Below are 17,506 nucleotides of genomic sequence, written 5' to 3'. Positions count from 1 at the left end.
GACTCAGGTCCTGCTGTCATGATGTTGGGCTGTATCTCGGGAACTGCTCCCTGTTTTCTTTGCAAAATCAGTGCAGGTTAGCAGGATCATGTCAGGCTGGAACATGGTGCTCATTATGGTGGCACTCAGGCTCTGTCAGCCCTCACAAGAGGCTTGAAAGGTGAGTTGAAGCCCACTCTTGGATGAATGCCACCTGAGACTTGACCCTGATGGCAGTGGAGAGTACATTGAGCCCTTTTGAGCAGGGAAGTGAGTTGAACATATCCACATTTTATAAAGATAAAACTTGGGACATTCTAGGGGAGACAGATAAATCCTGTCAGCATAGGAGTGGGCACAGAGTAAGCATTCCATAAATGCTTGTTGAATCTATCAATGTAGATGGATTAGAGAGGGAGGAGGTGGGGCAGGGAGATCCACGGGCAGGCCCCTGAAGTAGGCCAGATTCAAGAGAAGGAAGGTCTAACCTAGCAAAATGGCGGTGAGAATAAAAGGAAAGACCACCTTGTTGATAAGTTGGATATAAGAGGTACAGAAGGGGAGGAACCAAATATAACAACCAGATTTCCAACACAGTCCTTGTGGAGCACGGCTTGATTCAAGTGGAATAAAGAGACTGTGTTGGGTTTGGGATGGTGGGATGGATGTCCAGGAGGCCACTGAAGATGTTGGTCTAGAGCCTGGCTGGGGTTGTAAGGTCTGATCAGCACTGAAGATGTGGATTTTGGGGTCTTCCTCCTAGCAAGCTCTCAGAGTACATGAGCTCTTTCAGGGGGAAGACAGCAGGAGAAGAGAGCTAAGACAGCGCTTGGTAGAGCAGCGAAACGTAAGGTGTGGGAGAGGAGAAAACAGGTGAAGGAGATGGGCAGTGGTCAGAGGAAGGAGGAGAGCAGGGGGTGCTGGTGAGTGAAAGCCAGGGAGGCAGAGAGAGTGGACGAGGGCTTTCCACTGTGTCAATGCAGGTTTGCCTCTGAGGCTGGTGAATGGAAGTGACTGGTGTCAGGGTCGTGTGGAGATCCTGTACCAAGGCTACTGGGGTACCGTGTGTGACAATGACTGAGACAGGAATGTGACCCTGATAATCCAGCTATCACATGAGAATGGCGTCCCCCAGAGAGTATAGCTCTCCAAGCAATCACTTTAGAGTGGGTTTATTTTAGCATTTGGGGATGCATCTTTGAAAACTGCCTTTCTTCTTAGTTGGGGCCACCTTCTCAGGAATACCTCAGCAATGGTAGGTATTTGTCATTTGAGGGTGTGGGTAAGCTACAGAAATAGGTAGTTGGTATTTGAAATGTGATCTTGTTAATCAGGTGGGGCTTTTAATCAATGGAGTGATTTTTTGGTTGAAGACCAAGGAAGCAGAGGGATGGGAGGTTGATGGCAGGAGCAAAGAACGTCTCTGCTGGCATTCCAGTATTGAATAAGGGCTGGTGAAATGACAGAGAGATGAATTCTGTCTCGTAAGTAAGAAACACAACCTTTTAGCAGTGCATTGGGTTTCCGGGTCTCTGCATCCAGCCCTTGTTTCAGAGCTGAGGAAGCAGAAGGCTGGCTCTTCTCAAATGAGGAACAACATTGAGTGACCTCTTTTTTTCTCCCCTCTGTAGCTTCTTTGTCTCCCACAGAGGCATCCCTGGCAACAATTGAGGCAGAAGGTAACATTTTTTATGTGGGATCCCTATGGGCTCATTACCTGCACCCATAAGGTCATCTCTGATCCAGAAGAGGTGCAAAAGGTATAAGAGATAGGGGTGCTCAGTTCCCAAGGGGGAACCTCTGAATAAGGCCTCAGGCCTAAATGGGTAAACCTTCCATGAACCAGGTCCCTGAGTTTGGGGAGGGATCAACCTGCACAGGTACTTCCAAGGAGATCCAAGGTGGAGCTTGGTGTCCAGTCTCCAGGGGGATCCTGTTGCTCATGCTCAGTGCTTACCCTTGTGGTCCTCACCACTGCATGCTGATGCCTGGCCAGGCTGGGGTGCCGGGTCTCTGGCTGCAGGTCCTGGAAAGGCAGGAGCAAACCTGAGGGGGCAGCATACTTGCCTGACTTTGCCCTTTCCTGAGCCCATATCAGGCCACCTTGGTTTCTTCTCAATATGAGGAGCCATAGTCCTTCAGCTTATGGACATCAGAGGTCCCATGCACCTCCCCTGGGGGCATCTCCGATGAGAGAGCTGGGAGGTAGTCAATAGAGCTCGAGTTTTTGGCAACCTGAGCTTTGAGAAGGAAAGTCACAGCCTATATCCCATGGGAAACTTTGACCCTAGGACAAGAGAAGGATAACCTCCCCATGAAGGCCCCTGACCAGAAGTCAGCATGGATCAGTTGGGAAACTTAATGGTACACATGTCATGCATTTCTGTTCCCCAGATGTTATGATTTCCTGTCCCTAAAGCCCATGGGGTGAGGTTTGACTTTACCACCTTCTCTTCCACAGATGTCACTAGAGCTGAGGATGAGACTGACTTTATTATAATTTAGCCATGTCTCTTTCCAAGATTCTTATTTGCAGCACCTATAAGAGGAGAATCTCCTCCTTTCTATAGTGGTTTCCTGTGAGAGCCCTGCTATGTATTAGGAGTAACAGCTACCTGACAATTTCTTTGGTACAACTAGTCCATCCAGGGTGCAAGCAAGGGGCTCAGGGGCTTGCTATCTGACTACGACACAGGACTGCAGATAAGACTTACCTAGAGCTACTCTTGTCAGAACCTCGACTGTGGGGTAGAGGTGGTGGTCACATTTCCTCTAGATCAAAAAAGACCTCATGTGGAAACCCAATAGGGATTTCAGAAATGCAATGAATGCTCTGGTGGCAGTGGACTAAGAGGAGCTCTCAGGTCTTCTTTTCATAAAGCCCCAGCACCCAGTAGACTCTTGCTGGGGACTGGGACAAGCATCACAGTTTCTTGAAGCAATTTGAAAATCATAGGTTTAAAGCTACAATCGTACTTAATGGGTAAACATAGAAACATTATCACTAAAGTAAAAAAGTAAGAATGGCCTTCAGGCTCCCTGTCATTTAACAGTGTACTAGAGGTACTAACCAATACAATTAAATAAGAGAAATCAATTGGAAGCATAAGGATTAGAAAAGTTATTTTTGGATCTATCCGTGGAGCTCTGCATAAGTCACATGTGGGATGGTCAGAATCAAGGTCAGGAGATTGATAAAGAGATATTACCCCAAAATAGCCTTGTAGAATGAAAGAATTTGAAGCTAGACAGGTTTGCTCCCTTTCCCAAAGTCACATAGCAAGATAAAATCCCGGTCAGAAAACATATCCTTAGAAGATTCTAATTTAATTTGAGTCCTTGATTCTCCTCAGAGAGGACCTAACTATACATTTTCTGGTTTTTTCCCCTCCTTCTACAATCTATGCAGACAGCACTACAGAGAATATGATGGCTACTAGTGCAATAGGTAATGAATAATTTTATTTGGTTCTCTCTCTGTAGGTAATGATGGAACTGTATACATGGATTTTGCACTTATTCAGGAAGATTTCTAGGGGATGGGGTGAGAGGGTGTTGTGTGCAGATAGAAAAAAGGAAGATCCCATGTGGCCCTGCAAAAAAACAAGTTTCCAAAAACTGTCTCCCATGATGTCTAACTCTGGTGTCTGCATTTGTTGACATATCCAGCCACCACCTGGATCCCTACCTCTGCAACTACAACATGACCGATAAATAAATATTTCATTCCAACCTCACAGGATCATTCTCAGTTTCTAGATAAAGTTTGGGTTTGGAATGGACAGGCGTCTTTCCTTATCCTTGTCCCTGTGTGTGTGTGTGTGTGTGTGTGTAAAGTTAGGGGATAGAGAGAGAACTCTCCGAATATCAGATCCTGGGTCTGATCTTAGAGGGTGGCCTGCCGACTCCATTGGGATCCTGGCCTTATGTTCAGGAAAGGTCCTCACCCAGGGGCTCAGTGTAAGTCCTGGAGGCCTCTCAAGGGCTGGAACCGTGCTTCTCTGGTGGCTCCCATACCCATGGGGTGGAGCTCTGAGAAGAGGATGGACATGTGGAGTCCTGTACCTTGCATGCAGGGGTGCACTATGTCCTAGGATTTTGGCAGAACCAAGTCAGAATGCCACAGAAGCCAACAGTTGCAAAAATTGGCAAGGGTCTTGACAATCTCCAGTAGATTTAGAGCTCCATACTGGATGTGCCCAGTGTGGATTAGGCCTGTCCACCAAGTCACCTCCATCCAGGTCATGGAGTGCTTCCTCCCATGGGAGCCTCCTTACCATTGAGCCCATTGGGATTTCTCTGCCCCTTTACCTGTAGTAAAGTTTAACATCTGGGCATGCTGAAAGGTCATCAACTGCCCAGGGAACATAGGCCAGGAAAAACCCCTGGGTCTTCCCAATGTTTTAACCTTATGAGCTTAAGATACAGATGGAGGAGGATTTCTGTTTTTATCCCTCAGGGACTGAGTCAGGTTTGGCCCTGAGGCTGGTGAGCGGAGAGGACCGGTGTCAGGGGCGCGTGGAGGTCCTGTACCGAGGCTCCTGGGGCACCGTGTGTGACGATGACTGGGACACCAATGACGCCAACGTGGTCTGCAGGCAGCTGGACTGTGGCTCGGCCACTTCGGCCCCTGGAAGTGCCCATTTTGGTCAAGGCTCAGGGCCAATTTTCCTAGACAACCTTCGCTGCTCTGGCCATGAGTCCTACCTGTGGAGCTGCCCTCACAATGGCTGGAACTCGCACAACTGTGGCCATGGAGAAGATGCTGGTGTCATCTGCTCAGGTGGGGATGAAATATACCCATCTCTCTCTCTGAGAGGGTCTTTGAGGGGAAGAAACACATCATCCACAAAAGGCCCACATCCAACACTCTGAGATATTCTGTGCCTCCCAAGGTTTCTAGAGGCAGCAGGCAACTGAAGTACAATGGAAAAGAAAGTGTAGAACCACTGGTCCTCACCTGTCTGGCCATCAACAGAGAAGGGCCAACATTAATTTGCAGCAACATGGCATAGTGGGTGAAAGGACTATCTCCAGTTCAGTGGGCAGAAAAAAATGGGCCTCTTCCTTCCAACAGAATCATCTGCTCAGTCTACAGCCCATTTCCCAGGGCCTTACATATCAAGGCGCACCTACTGGGAGTATGGTCGGAAAATGAACCACCTTCACACCTTCATGGTTATACTCTTCTAAGTCCTCCATGAAGCCTATTTGGAGAACAAATTGCAGTGTACATTGTGAATTTGGGAGGGCAGTGAAGAGCAGTTGGGAAGTGGGGACGGTACAGGGAATGGCAACTTACTACTACGTGGAATGCTAAAGAAACACATAGAAATATGGCAAACGAGTTCACTCTCTATAAAAATGGAGAAAAACCATGTAAGGACTGGGAGCATTGCCCCAGGGCTGGTGGAAATAGGGTCTATCTAGACCAACTGTCCAGAGTCATTCTTGCTGTTCATATGCAGAGCGAATGCAATGGCTTTGGTGGCCTGTCTTGAGCCTGGCAAAGACATTCCACCTCCTGGAATGCCAGCCCTCAGGCCCAGCAAGGCAGACAATGGCAGCAGGACAAAGGGTGGGGCTCCCAGAGGACTGAGAGGTTCAGGGTGGGCCCTGGCTCCTTCCACCCGAGGGCATGTGGAAGCAAGATCTCAGGAGGTATAGGCTGTGTTTCTTAAAACTTCGGTCCAGTTGGGGCACCTGTGTGCTGTGTGTCTGATTCGTGATTCTTTGTCACACCTGATCCATCTCAGTTCATGATCCAGCCAGGTGAGTCCTTAGCCACCCTACTCAGGCTTGTCTCTCTGCCCACCTATCCCTCTTCCCCCCAGGGTGCTCAAATCTGTCTGCTCTCTGTCAAACCTGGGAGCACCTTAATTTTCCCCACTGTCACTGAGATCCTGGAAGGTGGCTCTTAATTAAGCATGGGATTCACAAGAGTCTCATCTTCCCATCAATCCATGAGGTTTCATCCAGTATGTGGAAACTGTCCCAAGAGGTGACTGCCTGCAATTACAGAGAACTGCCCACTTGTGCCATGAATCTCAGCTGCCATACAATCCGGGCTGACAAGTTGAGTGGGAGAATGGATGCTGATGACCACCGACTTCCCACTGAAGAGCTACCAGGGCAAGCTGGTTCCTCTCCCTTACTCAGTGCTTGCAAAGGCCTCTAAATCTGTAAAGTCGTATCTGCATCCAAGGAGGCCTGGACAGCATTTCCTGGGGATGGGAGTGCAATGGGTGATGGAGGTGCTCTAGGTACTGGGATATCTAGTTGGCTCCATGTTGACCCTCAATGCCCCTGACTCTTTATCCCAAGCTTCAGATACGGCAAACCCCTCAGATCTACATGAGTCAAGATAGAAGGTGGCAAAGATATTCTAAGGGACAAAAGAACATGCCAGGCTTAGAGATGTAGAGGTACCTGGCTGACCTCACAAGGCCTTTGGGCCAGAAATGCTAGGGGAGCTAGGGGAGCAGTGGACTTTGCACAGCACACCCAGGTGGAAGGTGGCAGGATGTAGATGGACAACTATCACGATGCCTGTCAAAAACAGGTTTCCAAAAGTGCTTTCCATGATGTCTAGCTCTGTTTTTTCTCCTTTGTTACCATATCCAGAAACCACCAGGATCAGCAGCTCCACAGCTTCAAACACAGAATTAGGTGAATATTTCAGTCCTCTCTCCTAGGATCATTCTCAGCTGCAAATAACATTTGGGTTTGGAAGGGACAGGAGCCATCTCAGGGTGTGTCTTTCCTCATCCTTATCCGTGTGTGTGTGTGTGTGTGTGTGTGTGTGTGTGTGTACAGCTGGGGGATAAAGAAGTCTCTGAAGATCAGATCCTGGGCCTGATCTTAGAGGTTTTCCTGCTGACTCCATTGGAAACCTGGGGTTATATTCAGGAAAGGTCCTCCCCAGGTGCTGAGTGTAAGCCCTGGAAGCCTCTCAAGGGCTTGGACCATGCTTCTCTGGTGGCTCCCAGGCCCATGGGGTAGAGCCCTGAGAAGAGGAGGGCTATGTGCTGGTCCTCCACTTTGCCTACCGAGTTACACCATGTCCTGGGATTTTGGCAGAACCAAGTCAAGATGCCTCTGAAGCCAATAGTTTGGTAATGAAGGCAAGGACTTGGCATGTACCAGTAGCTTTAGAGCTCCATACTGGGTGTGCCCAGTGTGGATTAGGCCAGACCACCACATCACCTCCATCCATGTCATGGGGTGCTTCTTTCCATTGGAGCATCCTTAGCCTTGAGCCAATCGGGGTGTCTCTGTTCCATTACCCGTGGTGAAGATTAACATCTGAGCATGTTGAAAGGTCAATACCTGCCCAAGGGCCTTAGGCCAGGAAGAAGCCCCTGGGTCTTCCCAATGTTTTTAAGCTTATGAGCTTAAGATACAGATGGAGGAGGTTTTCTGTTCTTTATCCCTCAGGGACTGAGTCAGATTTGGCCCTGAGGCTGGTGAGCGGAGAGGACCGGTGTCAGGGCCGCGTGGAGGTCCTGTACCAAGGCTCCTGGGGCACCGTGTGTGACGATGACTGGGACACCAATGACGCCAACGTGGTCTGCAGGCAGCTGGACTGTGGCTTGGCCACTTCGGCCCCTGGAAGTGCCCATTTTGGTCAGGGCTCAGGGCCAATTTTCCTAGACGACCTGAGCTGCTCTGGCCATGAGTCCTACCTGTGGAGCTGCCCTCACCGTGGCTGGAACTCACACAACTGTGGCCATGGAGAAGATGCTGGTGTCATCTGCTCAGGTGGGGATGAAATATATCCATCTCTCTCTCTAAGATGGTCTTTGAGGGGAAGAAACACACTATACACAAAAGGCCCACATCCAACACTCTGAGATATTCTGTGCCTTCGAAGGTTTCTAGAGGCAGCAGGCAACTGAAGTACAATGGAAAAGAAAGTGTAGGGTCAGTGGTCCTCGCCTGTTTGGGCATCAACAGAGAAGGGCCAACATTACTTTGCAGCAACATGGCATAATGGGTGAAAGGACCATCCCCAGTTCAGTGGGCAGAAAATATGGGCCTCTTCCTTCCAACAGAATGTTCTGTTCAGTCTACACCCCATTTCCCAGGGCCTTACATATCAAGGCACACCTATTGGGAGTATGGTTGGAAAATGAACCACCTTCACACCTTCATGGTTATATTCTTCTGAGTCCTCCATGAAGCCTATTTGGAGAACAAATTGCAGTGTACTTTGTGAATTTCGGAGGGCAGTATGGAGCAGTTGGGTAGTGGGGAAGGTACACGGAATGGTAACTGACTACTATATAGAATCCTAAACACATAGGAATATGGCAATCAAATTGACTCCCTACATAAACAGAGAAAAACCATGTAAAACCTGGGAGCATTACCCCTGGGCTGGTGGAAATGGGGTCTATCTAGACCAACTGCCGAGAGTCATTCTTGCTGTTCATAGGCAGAGCGAGTGCAATGGCTTTACTGGCCTGTCCTGGGCCTGGCAAGGATATTCCACCTCCTGGAATGCCAGCCCTCAGGCCCAACAAGGCAGACAATGGCAGCAGGACAAAGGGTGGGGCTCCCAGAGGACTGAGAGGTTCAGGGTGGGCCCTGGCTACTTCCACCTGAGGGCATGTGGAAGCATGATCTCAGGAGGTATAGGCTGTGTTTCTTAAAACTTCGGTCCAGTTGGGGCACCTGTGTGCTGTGTGTCTGATTCGTGATTCTTTGTCACACCTGATCCATCTCAGTTCACGATCCAGGCGGGTGAGTCCTTAGCCACCCTACTCAGGCTTGTCTCTCTGCACACCCATCCCTCTTCACCCCAGGGTAGTCAAATCTGTCTGCTCTCTGTCAAACCTGGGAGCACCTTAATTTTCCCCACTGTCCCTGAGATCCTCCAAGGTGGTTCTTAACTAGGCATGGGATTCACAAGAGTCTCATCTTCCCATCAATCCATGAGGATTCATCCAGTGTGTGGAAACTGTCCCAAGAGGTAGCTGCCTGCAGTTAGAGAGAACTGGCCACTTGTGCCATGAATCTCAGCTGCAATACAATCCCAGCTGACAGTTTGAGTGGGAGAATGGACACTGATGACCACCGACATCCCACTGAAGAGCTACCAGGGCAAGCTGGTTCCTCTCCCTTACTCAGTGCTTGCAAAGGCCTCCAATTCTGTGAAGTCGTATCTGTGTCCAGGGAGGCCTGGACAGCATTTCCTGGGGATGGGAGTGCAATGGGTGATGGAGGTGCTCTAGGTACTGGGAAACCTAGTTGGCTCCATGTTGACCCTCAATGCCCGTCACCCTTTATCCCAAGATTCAGATATGCCAAACCCCTCAGATCTACATGAGTCAAGATAAAAGGTGGCAAAGATATTCTAAGGGACAAAAGAACATGCCAGGCTTAGAGATGTAGAGGGACCTTGCTGACCTCACAAGGCCTTTGGCCCAGAAATGCTAGGGGAGCTAGGGGATCAGTGGACTTTGCACAGCACACCCAGGTGGAAGGTGGCAGGATGTAGATGGACAACTATCACGATGCCTACCAAAAACAGGTTTCCAAAAGTGTTTTTCATGATGTGTAGCCCTGTTTTTTCTCCTTTGTTACCATATCCAGAAAGCACCAGGATCAGCAGCTCCACAGCTTCAATAGCAGAATTAGGTGAATATTTCAGTCCTCTTTCCTAGGATCATTCTAGCTCCAAATAACATTTGGGTTTGGAAGGGACAAGAGCCATCTCAGGGTGTGTCTTTCCTAATCCTTATCTGTGTGTGTGTGTGTGTGTGTGTGTGTGTGTGTGTGTGTACAGCTGGGGGATAAAGAAGTCTCTGAAGATCAGATCCTGGGCCTGATCTTAGAGGTTTTCCTGCTGACTCCATTGGAAACCTGGGGTTATGTTCAGGAAAGGTCCTCCCCAGGTGCTCAGTGTAAGCCCTGGAGGCCTCTCAAGGGCTTGGACCATGCTTCTCTGGTGGCTCCCAGGCCCATGGGGTAGAGCCCTGAGAAGAGGAGGGCTATGTGCTGGTCCTCCACTTTGCCTACCGAGTTACACCATGTCCTGGGATTTTGGCAGAACCAAGTCAAGATGCCTCTGAAGCCAATAGTTTGGTAATGAAGGCAAGGACTTGGCATGTACCAGTAGCTTTAGAGCTCCATACTGGGTGTGCCCAGTGTGGATTAGGCCAGACCACCACATCACCTCCATCCATGTCATGGGGTGCTTCTTTCCACTGGAGCGTCCTTAGCCTTGAGCCGATTGGGGTGTCTCTGCTCCATTACCTGTGGTGAAGTTTAACATCTGGGCATGTTGAAAGGTCAATACCTGCCCAAGGGCCTTAGGCCAGGGTAAAAGCCCCTGGGTCTTCCCAATGTTTTAAGCTTATGAGATTAAGATACAGATGGAGGAGGTTTTCTGTTCTTTATCCCTCAGGGACTGAGTCAGATTTGGCCCTGAGGCTGGTGAGCGGAGAGGACCGGTGTCAGGGCCGCGTGGAGGTCCTGTACCAAGGCTCCTGGGGCACCGTGTGTGACGACGACTGGGACACCAATGACGCCAACGTGGTCTGCAGGCAGCTGGGCTGTGGCGGGGCCATTTCAGCCCCTGGAAGTGCCCGTTTTGGTCAAGGCTCAGGGCCAATATTCCTAGACAACCTGCGCTGTTCTGGCCATGAGTCATATCTGTGGAGCTGCCCTCACAATGGCTGGAACTCGCACAACTGCGGCCACGGAGAAGATGCTGGTGTCATCTGCTCAGGTGGGGATGAAATATACCTATCTCTCTCTCTGAGATGGTATTTGAGGGGAAGAAACATATTATACACAAAAAGCCCACATCCAACACTCTCTGAGATATTCTGTGCCTCCCAAGTTTTCTAGAGGCAGCGGGCAACTGAAGTACAATGGAATAAAAAGTGTAGGGTCGGGTGCCTGGGTGGCTGAGTTGGTTAAGCGACTGTCTTTGGCTCAGGTCATGATCCTGGAGTTCTGGGATTGAGTCCCGCATCGGGCTCCCTGCTCAGCGGGGAGTCTGCTTCTCCCTCTGACACTCTGCACTCTCATGCTCTCTTTCTATCTCATTTCTCTCTCAAATAAATAAATAAAATATTAAAAAAAAAAAGAAACAGAATATCCTGAAATTAAAAAAAAAAAAAAGAAAGTGTAGGGTCAGTGGTCCTACCCTGTTTGGCCATTGACAGAGAAGGGCCAACATTAATTTTCAGCAACATGGCATAGTGGGTGAAAGGACCATCCCCAGTTCAGTGGGCAGAAAAAAATGGGCCTCTTCCCTCCAACAGAATATTCTGCTCAGTCTACACCCCATTTCCCAGGGCCTTACATATCAAGGCGCACCTATTGGGAGTATGGTTGGAAAATGAACCACTTTCACACCTTCATGGTTATATTCTTCTGAGTCCTCCATGAAGCCTATTTGGAGATCAAACTGCAGTGTACATTGTGAATTTGGGAGGGGAGTGAAGTGCGGTTGGGAAGTGGGGAAGTTATAGGGAATGGCAACTCACTACTACATGGAATGCTAAAGAAATACATAGGAATAGGGCAATCGAGATGACTCTCTATAGAAAAGGAGAAAAACCATGTAAAGACTGGGAGCATTGCCCCTGGGCTGGTGGAAATGGGGTCTATCTAGACCAAATATCCAGAGTCATTCTTGCTCTTCATATGCAGAGCAAATGCAATGGCTTTGGTGGCCTGTCCTGTGCCTGGCAAGGATATTCCACCTCCTGGAATGCCAGCCCTCAGGCCCAACAAGGCAGACAATGGCAGCAGGACAAAGGGTGGGGCTCCCAGAGGACTGAAAGGTTCAGGGTGGGCCCTGGCTCCTTCCACCCGAGGGCACGTGGGAGCATGATATCAGGAGGTATAGGCTGTTTCTTAAACCTTCGGTCCAGTTGGGGCACCTGTGTGCTGTGTGTCTGATTCGTGATTCTTTGTCACACCTGATCCATCTCAGTTCATGATCCAGCCAGGTGAGTCCTTAGCCACCCTACTCAGGCTTGTCTCTCTGCCCACCTATCCCTCTTCCCCCCAGGGTGCTCAAATCTCTCTCCTCTCTGTCAAACCTGGGAGAACCCTCATTTTCACCACTGTCACTGAGATCCTGGAAGGTGGCTCTTAACTAGGCATGGGATTCACAAGAATCTCATCTTCCCATCAATCCATGAGGTTTCATCCAGTATGTGGAAACTGTCCCAAGAGGTGGCTGCCTGCAATTACAGAGAACTGCCCACTTGTGCCATGAATCTCAGCTGCCATACAATCCGGGCTGACAAGTTGAGTGGGAGAATGGACGCTGATGACCACCGACTTCCCACTGAAGAGCTACCAGAGCAAGCTGGTTCCTCTCCCTTACTCAGTGCTTGCAAAGGCCTCCAAATCTGTGAAGTCGTATCACTGTCCAAGGAGGCCTGGACAGCATTTCCTGGGGATGGGAGTGCAATGGGTGATGGAGGTGCTCTAGGTACTGGGATATCTAGTTGGCTCCATGTTGACCCTCAATGCCCCTGACTCTTAATCCCAAGCTTCAGATACGGCAAACCCCTCAGATCTACAGGAGTCAAGATAGAAGGTAGCAAAGATATTCTAAGGGACAAAAGAACATGCCAGGCTTAGAGATGTAGAGGGACCTGGCTGACCTCACAAGGCCTTTGGCCCAGAAATGCTAGGGGAGCTAGGGGTGCAGCAGACTTTGTACAGCACACCCAGGTGGAAGGTGGCAGGATGTAGATGGACAACTATCACGATGCCTGCCAAAAACAGGTTTCCAAAAGTGCTTTCCATGATGTGTAGCTCTGTTTTTTCACCTTTGTTACCATATCCAGAAAGCACCAGGATCAGCAGCTCCACAGCTTGAATAACAGAATTAGGTGATTATTTCAATCCTCTTTCCTAGGATCATTCTCAGCTCCAATTAACATTTGGGTTTGGAAGAGACAGGAGCCATCTCAGGGTGTGTCTTTCCTAATCCTTATCTGTGTGTGTGTGTGTGTGTGTGTGTGTGTGTGTGTGTGTGTGTGTGTGTACAGCTGGGGGATAAAGAAGTCTCTGAAGATCAGATCCTGGGCCTGATCTTAGAGGTTTTCCTGCTAACTCCATTGGAAACCTGGGGTTATGTTCAGGAAAGGTCCTCCCCAGGTGCTCAGTGTAAGCCCTGGAGGCCTCTCAACGGCTTGGACCATGCTTCTCTGGTGGCTCCCAGGCCCATGGGGTAGAGCCCTGAGAAGAGGAGGGCTATGTGCTGGTCCTCCACTTTGCCTACCGAGTTACACCATGTCCTGGGATTTTGGCAGAACCAAGTCAAGATGCCTCTGAAGCCAATAGTTTGGTAATGAAGGCAAGGACTTGGCATGTACCAGTAGCTTTAGAGCTCCATACTGGGTGTGCCCAGTGTGGATTAGGCCAGACCACCACATCACCTCCATCCATGTCATGGGGTGCTTTTTTCCATTGGAGCATCCTTAGCCTTGAGCCGATTGGGGTGTATCTGCTCCATTACCTGTGTTGAAGATTAACATCTGAGCATGTTGAAAGGTCAATACCTGCCCAGGGGCCTTAGGCCAGGAAGAAGCCCCTGGGTCTTCCCAATGTTTTAAGCTCATGAGCTTAAGGTACAGATGGAGGATTTCTGTTCTTTATCCCTCAGGGAGTGAGTCAGGTTTGGCCCTGAGGCTGGTGAGAGGAGGGGACCGGTGTCAGGGCCGCGTGGAGGTCCTGTACCAAGGCTCCTGGGGCACCGTGTGTGACGACGACTGGGACACCAATGACGCCAACGTGGTCTGCAGGCAGCTGGACTGTGGCTCAGCCATGTCGGCCCCTGGAAGTGCCCATTTTGGTCAAGGCTCAGGGCCAATTTTCCTAGACAACTTGCGCTGCTCCGGGCATGAATCTGACCTGTGGAGCTGCCCTCACAATGGCTGGAACTCTCACAACTGTGGCCATGGAGAAGATGCTGGTGTCATCTGCTCAGGTGGGGATGAAATATACCCATCTCTCTCTCTGAGATGGTCTTTGAGGGGAAGAAACACACTATCCACAAAAGTCCCACATCCAGCAATTGGAGATATTCTTTGCATTCCAGGGTTTCTAGAGGCAGCAGGCAACTGAAGTACAATGGAAAAGAAAGTGTAGAACCACTGGTTCTCGCCTGTCTGGCCATCAACAGAGAAGGGCCAACATTACTTTGTAGCAACATGGCAGAGTGGGTGAAAGGAACATCCCCAGTTCAGTGGGCAGAAAAAAATGGGCCTCTTCCTTCCAACAGAATCGTCTGCTCAGTCTACACCCCATTTCCCGGGGCCTTATATATCAAGGTGCACCTAATGGGAGTATGGTTGGAAAATGAACCACCTTCACACCTTCATGGTTATATTCTTCTGAGTCCTCCATGAAGCCTATTTGGAGAACAGATTGCAGTGTACATTGTGAATTTGGGAGGGCAGTGAAGAGCATTTGTGAAGTGGGGAAGGTACAGGGAATGGCAACTCACTCCTACATGGAAAGCTAAAAAAACACATAGCAATATGGCAATCGAGTTCACTCTCTATAGAAATGAAGGAATGCCATGTAAAGACTGGGAGCATTGCCCCTGGGCTGGTGGAAATGGGGTCTATCTAGACCAACTGTCCAGAGTCATTCTTGCTGTTCAAATGCAGAGCAAATGCAATGGCTTTGGTGGCCTGTCCTGTGCCTGGCAAGGACATTCCACCTCCTGGAATGCCAGCCCTCAGGCCCAACAGGGCAGACAATGGTAGCAGGACAGAGGGTGGAGCTCCCAGAGGACTGAGAGTTTCAGGGTGGGCCCTGGCTCCTTCCACCCGAGGGCATGTGGAAGCATGATCTCAGGAGGTATAGGCTGTGTTTCTTAAACCTTCGGTCCAGTTGGGGCACCTGTGTGCTGTGTGTCTGATTCGTGATTCTTTGTCACACCTGATCCATCTCAGTTCATGATCCAGCCAGGTGAGTCCTTAGCCACCCTACTCAGGCTTGTCTCTCTGCCCACCTATCCCTATTCCCCCCAGGGTGCTCAAATCTCTCTCCTCTCTGTCAAACCTGGGAGTACGTTAATTTTCCTCTACTGTCACTGATATCCTGGAAGGTGGTTCTTAACTAGGCATGGGATTCACAAGAGTCTCATCTTCCCATCAATCCATGAGGTTTCATCCAGTATGTGGAAACTGTCCCAAGAGGTGGCTGCCTGCAGTTAGAGAGAACTGGCCACTTGTGCCCTGAATCTCAGCTGCAATACGATCTGGGCTGACAAGTTGAGTGGGAGAATGGACCTTGATGACCACAGACTTCCCATTGAAGAGTTACCAGGGCAAGGTGGTTCCTCTCCCTTTCTCAGTGCTTGCAAAGGCCTCCAATTCTGTGAAGTCATATCTGCATCCATGGAGGCCTGTACAACATTTCCTAGGAATGGGTGTGCAATGGGTGATGGAGGTGCTCTAGGTACTGGGTTACCTAGTTGACTCCATGTTGACCCTCAATGCACCTGACTCTTTATCCCAAGCTTCATATATGGCAAATGCCTCAGATCTACATGAGTCAAGATAGAAGGTGGCAAAGATATTCTAACTGACAAAAGAACATGCCAGGCTTAGAGATGTAGAGGGACTGGCTGACCTCACAAGGCCTTTGTGCTAGAAATGCTAGGGGAGCTAGGGGAGCAGTGGACTTTGCACAGCACACCCAGGTGGAAGGTGGCAGGATGTAGATGGACAACTATCATGAAGCTTGCCAAAAACCGGTTTCCAAAAGTGCTTTCCATGAGGTCTAGCTCTGTTTTTTCTCCTTTGTTACCATATCCAGAAACCACTAGAATCAACAGCTCCACAGCTTGAATAACAGAATTAGGTGAATATTTCAGTCCTCTCTCCTAGGATCATTCTCAGCTCCAAATAACATTTGGGTTTGGAAGGGACAGGAGCCATCTCAGGGTGTGTCTTTCCTAATCCTTATCTCTCTCTCTGTGTGTGTGTGTGTGTACAGCTGGGGGATAAAGAAGACTCTGAAGATCAGATCCTGGGTCTGATCATAGAGGGTCAGCCGATGACTCCATTGGAAACCTGGGGTTATGTTCAGGAAAGGTCCTCCCCAGGTGCTGAGTGTAAGCCCTGGAGGCCTCTCAACGGCTCGGACCATGCTTCTCTGGTGGCTCCCAAACCCATGGGGTAGAGCCCTGAGAAGAGGAGGGCTATGTGCTGGTCCTCCACTTTGCCTACCGAGTTGCACCATGTCCTGGGATTTTGGCAGAACCAAGTCAGGATGCCTCTGAAGCCAATAGTTTGGTAATGAAGGCAAGGACTTGGCATGTACCAGTAGCTTTAGAGCTCCATACTGGGTGTGCCCAGTGTGGATTAGGCCAGACCACCACATCACCTCCATCCAGGTCATGGGGTGCTTCTTTCCATTGGAGCATCCTTAGCCTTGAGCCGATTGGGGTGTCTCTGCTCCATTACCCGTGGTGAAGTTTAACATCTGGGCATGTTGAAAGGTCAATACCTGCCCAAGGGCCTTAGGCCAGGGTAAAAGCCCCTGGGTCTTCCCAATGTTTTAAGCTTATGAGCTTAAGGTACAGATGGAGGAGGATTTCTGTTCTTTATTCCTCAGGGAGTGAGTCAGGTTTGGCCCTGAGGCTGGTGAGCGGAGGGGACCGGTGTCAGGGCCGCGTGGAGGTCCTGTACCAAGGCTCCTGGGGCACCGTGTGTGACGACGACTGGGACACCAATGACGCCCACGTGGTCTGCAGGCAGCTGGGCTGTGGCTCGGCCACTTCGGCCCCTGGAAGTGCCCATTTTGGTCAAGGCTCAGGGCCAATTCTCCTAGACAACCTTCGCTGCTCCGGGCATGAGTCTGACCTCTGGAGCTGCCCTCACAATGGCTGGAACTCGCACAACTGCGGCCATGGAGAAGATGCTGGTGTCATTTGCTCAGGTGAGGATGAAATATACCCATCTCTGTCTCTGAGAGGGTCTTTGAGGGGAAGAAACACATCATCCACAAAAGGCCCACATCCAACACTCTGAGATATTTTGTGCCTCCCAAGGTTTCTAGAGGCAGCAGGCAACTGAAGTACAATGGAAAAGAAAGTGTAGGGTCAGTGGTCCTTGCCTGTTTGGCCATCAACAGAGAAGGACCAATATTACTTTGCAGCAGCATGGCATAGTGGGTGAAAGGACCATCTCCAGTTCAGTGGGCAGAAAAAAATGGGCCTCTTCTTTCCTACAGAATTGTCTGCTCAGTCTACACCCCATTTCCCAGGGCCTTACATATCATGGTGCACCTATTGGGAGTATGGTTGGAAAATGAACCACCTTCATACCTTCATGGTTATACTCTTTTGAGTCCTCCATGAAGCCTATTTGGAGAACAAATTGCAGTGTATCTTGTGATTTTGGGAGGGCAGTGAAGAGCATTTGGGACGTGGGAAAGGTAGAGGGAATGGAAACTCACTACACATGGAATGATAAAGAAACACATAGGAATATGGCAATCAAGTTCACTCTCTATAGAAATGAAGGAAAACCAT

At 49.6% G+C, this 17,506-nt stretch overlaps 1 protein-coding gene across 1 annotated transcript in view; it reads left to right on the top strand.

Moving 5' to 3' along the window:
• The window catches only part of LOC148162134 (scavenger receptor cysteine-rich domain-containing protein DMBT1-like), a 58,279-nt gene that overhangs the window by 16,030 nt on the left and 24,743 nt on the right, over window positions 1–17,506 (top strand). The window contains exons 3-9 of the mRNA XM_088020111.1: window positions 963–1,058; window positions 1,611–1,658; window positions 4,439–4,799; window positions 7,379–7,777; window positions 10,365–10,714; window positions 13,622–13,945; window positions 16,588–16,911. Coding sequence (XP_087876237.1) covers window positions 963–1,058; window positions 1,611–1,658; window positions 4,439–4,799; window positions 7,379–7,777; window positions 10,365–10,714; window positions 13,622–13,945; window positions 16,588–16,911 — 1,902 coding nt within the window. The remainder of the gene's footprint in view (window positions 1–962; window positions 1,059–1,610; window positions 1,659–4,438; window positions 4,800–7,378; window positions 7,778–10,364; window positions 10,715–13,621; window positions 13,946–16,587; window positions 16,912–17,506) is intronic.

Source organism: Eumetopias jubatus, unplaced genomic scaffold (assembly GCF_037043125.1).
Source record: "Eumetopias jubatus isolate StellerSeaLion01/CBP00866 unplaced genomic scaffold, mEumJub1_p1.0 scaffold_17, whole genome shotgun sequence".
Taxonomy (NCBI): domain Eukaryota; kingdom Metazoa; phylum Chordata; class Mammalia; order Carnivora; family Otariidae; genus Eumetopias; species Eumetopias jubatus.
The sequence above is the reverse complement of the archived record's forward strand: the minus strand, read 5'-3'. Positions and strand labels throughout refer to the sequence as shown.